This window comes from Paramisgurnus dabryanus, chromosome 9, assembly GCF_030506205.2.
Source record: "Paramisgurnus dabryanus chromosome 9, PD_genome_1.1, whole genome shotgun sequence".
Lineage (NCBI taxonomy): Eukaryota > Metazoa > Chordata > Actinopteri > Cypriniformes > Cobitidae > Paramisgurnus > Paramisgurnus dabryanus.
Window position 1 is genome coordinate 7,530,672 of NC_133345.1, and position 11,580 is coordinate 7,542,251.

General features: G+C 37.9%; 1 protein-coding gene across 6 annotated transcripts in view; it reads right to left on the minus strand.

Moving 5' to 3' along the window:
• sphkap (SPHK1 interactor, AKAP domain containing) overlaps nucleotides 1-11,142 on the minus strand; it is a 75,928-nt gene extending 64,786 nt beyond the window's left edge. For 3 of the 6 annotated variants that reach the window (XM_073815694.1, XM_073815697.1, XM_073815693.1), the window contains exon 1: nucleotides 11,059-11,142. In XM_073815694.1, coding sequence (XP_073671795.1) covers nucleotides 11,059-11,102 — 44 coding nt within the window. In that variant the 5' untranslated portion in view covers nucleotides 11,103-11,142. The remainder of the gene's footprint in view (nucleotides 1-11,058) is intronic. The other 3 variants (XM_073815699.1, XM_073815698.1, XM_073815695.1) reach the window with 1 other exon arrangement.
• Between the last annotated feature and the right edge of the window lie 438 nt (nucleotides 11,143-11,580).

Sequence of the window (11,580 nt, forward strand, 5' to 3'; positions counted from 1 at the left end):
GAACCAAAATTAGCTAAAGAAAATTTCAAAACAGAAAAAGGATTCCTGGTATTTCATAGTACTTCAAATACATTGCTTCCCCACACCAGCAATAAAAGCAACATTCATCACTTGCTTTTTTAGTCGTGACTTATCGTTTGCAGAATAAAAGTTTTTCTTTACATAATATATGTGAGTGTACTGTGTTAATTCTACATGGCATTGATTCAACAAGGTGCTAAAAGCATTCTTTAGAAATGCTGGCCCATATTGATAGGATAGCATTATGCAGTTGATGGAGATTTGTGGGATGCACCTCCAGGGCACGAAGCTCACGTTCCACCACATCCCAAAGATGCCCAATTGGCACTAAGGGGCCTAAAGTGTGCCAAGAAAACATCCCCTACACCATTACACCACCACCAGCGGCCTGCACAGTGGTAACAAGGCATGATGGATCCATGTTCTCATTCTGTTTACGCCAAATTCTGACTCTACCATCTGAATGTCATAACAGAAATCGAGACTTATCAGACCAGGCAACATTTTTCCAATCTCCAACTGTCCAATTTTGGTGAGCTTGTGCAAACTGTAGCCCCTTTTTCCTATTTGTAGTGGAGATGAGTGATACCCGGTGGGGTCTTCTGCTGTTGTAGCCCATCCGCCTTAAGGTTGTGCGTGTTGTGGCTTCACAAATGCTTTGCTGCATACCTCAGTCAAAATTGCTCTTTTATCAGCTTGAATCAGTCGGCCTATTCTCCACTGACCTCTAGCATCAACAAGGCATTTTCGGCCACAGGACTGCTGCATACTGAATGTTTTTCCCTTTTCACACCATTCTTTGTAAACCCTAGAAATGGTTGTGCGTGGAAAATCCCAGTAACTGAGCAGATTGTGAAATACTCAGACTGGCCCGTCTGGCGCCAACAACCATGCCACACTCAAAATTGCTTAAATCACCTTTCTTTCCCACTCTGACATTCAGTTCAGAGTTCAGGAGATTGTCTTGACCAGGACCACACCCCTAAATTTATTGAAGCCACTGCCATGTGATTGGTTGATTAGACAATTGCATTAATGAGAAATTGAAAAGGTGTTCTTAATAATCCTTTAGGTGAGTGTATATATTATTATATAATTTTTTCTTACAAATATACATGTGTGTGTATTTATATTTACATAATTATTCTACACAGTACACTCATATATATTATGTAAACAAAAACATTTATTCTGCAAACGATTATTCGTGACTAATCATTAGGTAGCCGTACTTGCTTTATAAATACATTTGGAACTACACAAATAATCAATTTAAATAAAACATTCACATGCACAAAATAAATGGTCTCAAACACTAAAGACTAAACTCCTCTAAACTCTGACCTTTCTTACATTCTTGGAGGCAAAGTCATCAATTACATCATCTTAAGAAATCTACCCATCAATTGCATCGTTAATATTGATGACAGCAAGGTCAATGAGGAACTATACACCAGAAGACTTTCAATGGGTCACATGTTTGATTTAATGACAGTAAAAGCTTTCAGAACCAAAGAGACAAAGGCGGCTGTTCTAACAAAAAAAGAGAAAGTAAAAGGAACCGAAGTAATGCTGAGATGAGATAACGTTGGACCACAGTAATCCAATACTCTGTTATGCAGCAGTTGCCTTCACACAGATGTGTCTGTGGGAGTCGATATCAAAGTTAATCAATTGCTATCAATAATGAAACAAGGTCCAGACCTCGGCTGATATTCATTGGGAGTATCAATTAACTGTGGGCTTGTAGAAAAATAATACTCAGCCAGATCTGTCAATGTCTTTTAGACCTCATTAGCAAACTGTAATGAATTATGTATGTTCACCTTTTTAAATCAATTATAAATTTAACTCGACGATGGAAACAGCAGGTAACAAGAATCAAAGGAGCGGAGAGAGAAAGAGGAGAAAGTGGGGGATTTTTAGCTTCTGAAATCACACATGTGGCTTTAATAATCACACCTACTGGATCTATATGACCTTGCCCTTCACTGTAGCTTTTATCATATATATCCAACATGAGCCATAAGGGAATCTGATATTCAAATAAAGCCATTGTATTGTCTTTGTGCACACAAATATACGTTTGTGGAATATTTTTGTTCTTTGCATGATGGTGACAGCTCCTGATGTATTTTATTTACTTAAACCAGTATGAAGATTTTTAAATATATATTTTTTGTTTGACAGAGCACAATAAAAGTGATAACAGATTTATCAGTGAATTATTTATTTATGCCTAGCACTTCTCTCCTAAAATCTGAGCTCATAAATTAAGAGCGCTGGTGCTGAAAGACATAACAATCTGCAGATGCCACACATGACTGATCAAGAGCGAGTCTAAAAATAACCCTGGTCCTACAGCATGGTCTTACTATTTTTTCACATTTCCTGGCCATCACCTGCTATTAGCCGCGTTTGTTGGTCGGTACATGCGCTTTAGGGACAGCTATCATTTATTAAAATTGACTGTGAAGCAGGTTGCTGTGCCGGTGGGGGAAAATCTTTACAAGGTGCCATGAAATGACCCAGACGGCAGCTTGACATGACGGCAAACGATAACACAGAAATTAAAAGCAAAAATTAAAGCAAGAAAAATAAAAAAGAAGGGAACACCGGTCTTTTGTTTTCTGTTTCTTCAGGACCTCTTTTGATGTTTCAGCACCTTTTTATAAGTTGGTTTTCCTCTGTTCTTTTTATTTCAGTGTTTTTTATTTGTGTTGGCATTTATCACAGTGTTATGGGACTGATATGTGATTCTTGTAATATAATGGCTATTGTGTTCATTTTGCATGGTTGACAGTTCAGTGTCTCTCGGTTTCTTCCACTTCGTGCCAAAGTTGGACTTCAGAGTGAGAGAATGCATTAGGTGCGTGTTACTGTTACGGATTATAATTCAAACTGTGTTTATCTCATCGACCAGAGAGAGAGAGAGAGAGAGAGAGAGAGGGAGAGACAGAGAGAGAGAGAGAGACGGTAAGTCTATATGGCACACGGACAACAAACACTGAAAGGATTTGAGAAAGCAAAACACAAAAGGTGTGTCAACAGGCTGTTAATATAAAGTACAAAACCAGTACAGTATGTGTCCGTGTCAAAAGTGCACAGTAACGTATGCCAGGCAGGCCCAAGGAAACATTGTTCTCCGTTCCGGGTGATTTTCTCTCTTTAAAGTCAACAAATTAAATGGCATTTGCAAGCCTTCAGTACTGTACTGAATTTATGCATGACTGAAACTGAATATGTGCTAGGAAAAATTGTTGCCCGCCAAGTTTGTGAAAACTCAGCTTATGTCACTTTTTTGTGATATTCTGTTTTCCTTAAAATTATCCTAAATAAATTAAAGAACAATCTGTGAAAATATAATCTTCTAATAATATCTTCACTTTTAAACTAGCTAACGATTAATATCAATTACTGAAATCAGAAGTTAATAATTAGATTATGAGACTTTAGCCTGGACAGGTTCACATTTTGGAGCCGACTCATGTGTGGGACAGGTGATGTCAGTGTAAAGAAATTATTTTACAAACAAATATGAGGACTATGGCGATTTTGATCACACACCCACACATGTTAGTATTCATCATTGAATTATTGTAAATATAGACTCACTTCAGTCAGTATATTTAAAATGTATGTATAGAGACATATCTATGTTTAGAGCACTTTTAAGAATGTCTTTATTCTAATGTAGTGAGTCTATGAAATCGAACTCAAGTATTTGTTTAACTTAATTTTCTTATATAAAGTATGCACTGTAAAAACAAAGTTAAAACAACTTGGTTTTGAGAGTCAATTCAGCCTAGGCCTACTTTTTTAAATTTTGACCTGTGATAAGTTGACATACAGCGGGGAAAATAAGTATCAGTAAGGGGATTTCTAAGTGGGCTATTGACACAAAACTTCCACCAAATGTAGCCATCAAGCCAAATATTGAATTCCTACAAAGAAATCAGAACATTTAAGTATACAAGTTGAGTCATAATAAATAAAGTGAAATGACACAGGGAATAAGTATTGAACACACTTTATTTAATACTTTGTAGAAAAGCCTTTGTTGGTGATTACAGCTTCTAGACGCCTCTTGTATGGAGAGACCAGTATTTTGCATTGCTCAGGAGTGATTCTGGCCCATTCTTCCACACAAATAGTCTTTAAACTTTGAAGGTTCCTTGGGCCTCCTTTATGAACTTTGGTCTTCAGTTGTCTCACTGGGCCATTCAAGCAAATTGAATTTCCTTCTTTGAAACCACTTCATTATTTCCTTGGCCTTGTGTTTGGGATCATTGTCTATCTGAAATGTCCACCCTCTTTACATTTTCTGCTTTCTGGTACTGTAGATGGCAGCAGATTTTTATCCAGAATGTCTCGGTACATTTCTCCATTCATCCTGCCTTCAATAATATGAAGTCTGCCAGTACCGCTTGCTGAAAAGCAGCTCCAAACCATGATGCTTCCACCTCCAAACTTAACTGTTGGTATGGTGTTCTTGTGGTGGTGGGCAGTGCCATTTCTTCTCCAAACATGGTGTGTAGAATGACTGCCAAAAAGTTAGATTTTGCTTTCATCTGACCATACTATAGTTTTCCAATAATCCACAGGCTTCTCCAAATGCTCTTTCACAAACTTTAACCGAGCCTCAACATGCTTTTTGTTCAGCAACGGAGTCAGGCGTGGTGAGCGTGCATGGATGCCATGGTGGTTCAGTGCATTGCTTATAGTTTTCTTTGAAACAACAGTACTGCTGATGCAAGGCCTTTCCTGAAGTTCTGCCCGAGTGGTTTCTGGCTCTTGGAGAACTCTCCTAATTATTCTTTGGACTCCTCGGGCCACAATCACGTGAAGCACTTGATCGTGGCCGGTTCATGGTGAAGTGATGCTCTTTCCATTTCCGGATAATGGCCCCCACAGTGCTCACAGGAACATTCAGCATTCTGGAAATGTGCCTATAACCATTCCCATCAAAATACTTTTCAACAATAAGATTACGAAGATCTTGAGAGAGTTCTTTGCTTTTACACATCATGAACTCTTTCCTGTGTGCCTCCTGGGTAATGAGAAGCCTTTATAGGCCATCAATTAGGACTAAAGCAGCTGGTATCAATTAGTACTGATAGGGGCAGGGTTTCTCTCTCAATACTGACAGATTTCAGATGATGATCTGGCTTTCTATGCCATTTTGCACCTTGTTCTCTTCATGTGTTCAATACTTATTCCCTGTGTCATTTCACATTATTTATTATGACTCAACTTGTATACTTAAATGTTCTGATTTCTTTGTATGAATTCAATATTTGGCTTGATGGCTACATCTGGTGGAACTTTTGTGTCAATAGCCCACTTAGAAATACCCTTACTGATTGCTGATGTGTCAAATACTTATTTTCCCCGCTGTACTTCAACTTATCATTTTAAGTCAAAACTTAAAATAGATGGCCTAGGCTGAATTGACTTTCAAAACCAAGTTGTTTTAACTTTGTTTTTACAGTGCATACTACATACAAAAAAATAATGTTAAACAAATACTTTAGTTCGATTTCATAGCCTCACTACATTAAAAACAGTGTGAAACTAAAGTAGAGATTGTCTTATTTTCCTAGTGACGTATATCCAAGTTAAATGGCTTCTGAAATAAAAAAAAAGTAGGGCTGGACTTGAATTCCTCCATTGAGAACTGATTGGATTGTTGGAAGTTGTGTCATGTTGCTATTTGCTAATCCCTGCTATCTTTACCTGGGCCCCGCCCACCCATCCATAACCTATGACCTGAAGTAAAGAGAGATCTTTTTGAGGAGGGGAGGAGATTTGAGTTTTTGAAAAAAAAAATTATGAAGGCAGTATTTTTTTTTAAATAACATAGCTCACATTTGTAGAAAAATACCACAATATTCCATAACAGATGACAGTTTTTCATTTCAATTTCATACTTTTTATTGCACATTTGAAAGAATGAACTTTATACAGATAGTGAGGATATGCCATTTTACTTAATACTTCAACGACTCTGTTCTCGCCTCTTTCCCTCTCACCACATCCTAGGAGGTAAAGCTAAGACACGAAAAAAGAAAGTGAGGAAAAGAAACAAGGATGCACAAATAAGACCTAAAAAACACCTGTTGACTTTCCATAGATGTAGATGTACAAACTGTATATTCTATCCCTTTCCCACAACACAACCCTTAACCCTCACAGAAAACTTTCAGCAAATTTACATTTTCAAATTAACTATTTAGTTTGATTTAAAACCTTGTTTCCTCATGGGGACCAAAAAATGTCCCCACAATGTAAAAAAAATCACTGGTATCTTTGTGGGGGCATTTGTATTACCGGGACCACACACACACACCCACACACACCCAAACACACACAGGATGGAGGCCAGCAAAATCACTCAAATTGACTGTCCATTAAGTCCAGCACAACCGACCTCAGCAGGACCTGCCAGACATTAGACCTCCTGCCATAACCCTTGTTGGGTCATCATGCATCAACGCTGCTTTGTATTTGCGTGTGGGTTTATGTCCGTGGGAGTGTGGGCAAACCTAAGCCCTGGCTAATATCATTACCAAGCATGCAGCTCCAATATAACCCCACTATGGAGACATAAAAGACCTCAATCAATTCAAGTCTAGACATTATTGACCAATCAATAAACACATAGCATCAGAAATAAAATGGAAAGCACAAAGAATAGCTTCAGGCCTACATGGTGAGGTAAAAGCTCAACAAGAAAACAAGTTACAAAGAGTCATGCCGCGTCCATTTGTTTGTTGTTTTTGCTGGGGTCTGAAAGCTGATTGGGTTTCGAACTAATGAACGTGTATCTTTAATACTTCTTTCTCATTGTAACTTTCATTTTTAAAAGAAACTTTGTATTATGTACTAATGGTCCCTCTTCTTGCAATTTCATAAATGGGGAGTTTTAAAGCTGATAAAAGGTACACAAAGGGACCATTATAGTACCGTAAAATAATCTATACAGTGAGAGCAAAAGTCCTCTGAAGTCATAGAATAGCTTTTGGGGAAGACCGACTGAAATTAAAGTCATTATTTACTGATAAACTTCAAATGAAGTGAGCTGTGAAGTCATTTAAAGTTAAGAACCAGCTAACTTCACATAATGTAATTAATTAAAAAGATTTGAACCAAAGGAAGCATTTGTTCATGAATTAGACATAACTCTATTTCTCATGAACTATTACAGACACACCAGGGAGACTGGACTGGAAAGTACACATATAGTCATATGTCAAATAGATTACTTTTATGACCATTTTATGGTGCGTTTTTATACTTAAAAGCCAGTCTTTATTCATTGTAAATGCATGAAACACAATAACCAGTACGATTTTTTAGAAAGTTTTCCTTTTATGTTCCAAGGTGGAAACAGTGTCGAGCGAAACGAGAGAGAGAGAGCAAATCATAACATAACTTTCATTTCTGGGTGAATTATTTCTTTAATAAATTTGCACCTGTGGACTCTCCAGACGTGCTTTAATTTTCAGATCACGAGCACTGGAGTGTAGCGTGATTTTCTGCTCGCTCAATGAGGTTATATAGGCAGATTTTTTCCTGACCCCCTTCACACATGGACATGTGACTGAGGTAATGCATCAGACGGAGAGAGACAGCCGATTACATACAGGTCCTCTGAAGAGACACTCATATCTACAGATGCACATTAATGAGAACATCTCTTCATTACCTTTCTGACCTCAATCACATCCTCCCCATCCCGATTAATTAACAAAACACACAAAGCATACATACACACACAATTCGTCCTTTATTACTGCAGCAACCTTTAGATCTCATACTTTTCTTAAGGGAATAGTTTACCCAAGGGTAAAAATGTTTTCATCAACACTACATTTACCCATAAGACGTGTATTTTAACCAATGGGAAGACACCCATAGCAAACCGAACCAAAAAGAAACTGCACCATTGCAACAATTTCAAAACCTGATTCGAAATAAAGCATACAGGGTCTACAGGGCTGAAAACACCACTGTGCTCTGTATTGTACCACTTATTTACCTTTTCCCGAATTCAACATATCAACATATTATATCAAGAACATGCACAAACCATGTTTAAGACAAGCTTTTTAATGATTTACAACTTCAGATTGCTTTTCCTTCAAAAAATGTAATATTGGCAACAACAGAGGTGAGTTAACAATTGCATATTAGGGGGTAAAACATCCCCAAGAACCAAGATACTGTAGAATCCATGACATTTTAAAGGAAAACACCCCAGTTTTTTATATTTTATTATGTTCTTACCTCAACCTAGACTAATGAATACATACCTATCTTTTTTCAATGCGTGCACTTAATCTTTGTAAGCACGTCCTGAATGTGTTAGCATTTAGCCTAGCCCCATTCAATACTTAGGATCCAAACAGGGATGAATTTAGAAGCCACCAAACACTTCCATGTTTTCCCTATTTAAAGACTGTTATGTGAGTAGTTACACAAGTAAGTATGGTGGCACAAAACAAAACTTGGCGATTTTTTAAGCAGATAAAAAATGAGAACTTTATTGTATGGTGGAAGAGCACTTAGTTTGCAGCACTTCCACCTTGGCGCGCAGTTAGCTCATCACTTCTGACTACTCCCACTCTCGCTCAAACATCCGTCAATATTACTGCGCCTGAGGTCGAAGTGCTGCAAACGAAGTGCTCCTCCGCCATACAATTTAGTTCAATTTTTTTTTCTGCTTCAAAAATCGTCGCGTTTTGAGGGACCAGAGCGTTAATCAGAAAGTAGGACTGCACAATGTATCGTTAAGCTAATTATTATTTATTTCCAGACCAAATGTGACCATTATAATGCTATCATTATAAAAGGTTTCTAATGTCAATGTATTGTTTTTTGTTAACATTTCATAGTGACACAGAATTCAGAGCGGTCAAAGCGTCAACAAGCTTCCCCGTACTTTTTGACAAGCGCCATTGACCGGGCGGCCTGAGCTTCTTTAGAAGCTCAAGTCTGTGGTGGTGTGAACGTACAGTAAGGAATGAATGGGGCTAGGATAAATGCTAACACATTCACAACGCCCTGTACAAAGATGAAGTGCATGCATTGAAATAAGTTAGGTATGTATTAATTTGTCGAAGTTGAGAAAAAAACATAGGAAAATATTAAAAAACTGTGCTGTTTTCCTTTAATGTTGCTTAATCGTAGTAATAAATGATACATTGCACCATCTTTTACATTTTATCCTTTGGTCAATTTTAGGAACACACACACACACAAAAACAGACCGACGCATACACACAAAAGCAAAGTGGTGTGTATGGTGAAAAATAATTTGTTTACTCCTGCTCACTCAGCACCTAGTCAGCCACTACAGATTTTACGACCACATTCTCCTACGGCGTATCTCTGTGGATGACAGAAGTGCTGGCCTTTCTATTCTCATATCTATATCTGCACCCCTCGGCTATTACGCCTTTAAAATGATGAGTGGCGGCAGTTTATTATATTTATGCCTAAGGACAAACAATAGCATGTGATGCCCCCTACAGGTGTGGAGGAAAAGAACAGAAGATGGGATCATGATTGCAGTACTTTACCAAGGGCAACCTTCTAGCCTGGGAAAATCCAGACAACTCTCTGCAAATAGTCTGGCAAGGAGGCCATTCAAGCCCATTTCTAATGCCAAGATAACGCGGCACCAATCAGAAACGTTGGGGCGGGCTTTACACGATGACGACAGTGCAGCAGCAACTGTAAAGCAGATTTTGTACATTACACAGATGGATGCCGCAGTAAAACATCACTCGTTCGAATCAGCTATCAGGTATGTTTTAAGCGATTTAAACTTTTTTGTTAAAACCTGAGCAAAGAACAACACTCGAAGCCTTCATATCTAAAAAAGAATGGTCTGGTTTTAACCAGGCTAGCAACCTTCCGGTCTCTCTCGTGAATCCTACACAGAAGTGACTTAAACTGCAATTCATCGACTGGACCTCTCATAGACCCCCCATGTTAAAATGTCCAACTTTACTGAAGGAAAATATGTTTACAGCCTGGTACAAAAAGTGGTTTTGGTCTATATAGCTAATTTTGCCATTCAATTGTCCCATTTAAAGTTCTGCATAATTAAGGGCGTGGCCACTTGAGTGACAGGTGAACTACCGCTGCTTTCACTATCGTCAAACTAGGCCACGTGGTTTCAGCGAGCAGGCCCTCGGGCACCTACGTTCACCTCTTTGCCCATTTTTGGTTGTCGGGGAATGACGTGTGGTGGGTGCGCTGCCAAGATGGGGACATCAATTGGGCTTAAAAAATGCTGTTAAGAAACGCATGTAGCACCTTTATTTGAGTGTTCTTTAACATGGTATGTACAGTAACAGGAGTACATTTTTTTATCTTAATTTCTAATATTTTTAAGTAATACTATTTGAAGCTTGATACTTTCATTTTATGGCATTTTTTATGTAATTTTCACAAATTCAAATCAGTTTGAGCATGTTCAAAAATCCCAGAGCTGAATGAAGGAAAAAACAGCATAGAAGCTAAAAACAGATAGCTAAGATTAATCTAGCAGAAAAATTGCTATTTACAGCCAAAGCCTTTTAGCAGGCATTAAAACATACTAATATCTCTACTTGAATGCAAACACGTTTGAGGGAACACTGGGGCGGGGGAGCACTTAAGATAATGATAATTTACTCGATTATAACAGTGACTCAGTAGGATTAATCCTCTGCAGACTTCTCGCCTGGCTACCACCTCCCTTCCTTTCCTAACAGCACAAAGAGGATCATAATCCACCTTTCTTGCAGGTTTGTTAATAACAGGGATCTAATTGTGGCCTGATAAATATAAAAGATTTACAGGGAGTGAATAAGGGATTTTACACAGCAGAAATGAGAAGAGAGAGCTTGTTTGACAGAATAAATCCATGAATGAAAATGCAGAAGCTTAGTTATTAAAATATCATCATAATCTTGAATATAAACCAGAATGCGATTTAACACAGGGTGCTAGTGGTCAATGAAATATAGAAAAGATTAAACTCACCTCTCTGTGAAGTTTTGGAGGACGTTGAGCAGGTTAGCCAGCATGTTTATCCTTCTTTTCCAATGCCAGTGTTTAATATTCTGCCTGAAAGGGAAACATTCAGGATTACACATGGTAACTAGACTCAAAGTAAAACCCAGAGGAATTAAACTGCTTAGTGTGAAAGTGTTTTATCACTTCCCAGGGTCACGGATGGAATATTATGGGAATGTCGTGCCGAGTATGTAATGTTCAAACTCATAATTTGACACTGTAGAATAATATTCAGTGACAATTTTATGGTGGTGTTTCTAATCAATAATTCAACAACTTCTTTTATTAAAATACATAACTTGAATAACAAGCGTCATTGTGAAACTGCAAGCAAAATATTACCTGTTTTTTTTTTTTTAAAGAAATATGTTGCAATTAAAATGTATATTAGAGCCTTTTTACACCTGGTCACTTCATGCGTTTTCTTTGATCGGACAGCTATCCGATCGTAAAAAGACCAAGGGCCTCATTTATCAAGTGTGCGTACGA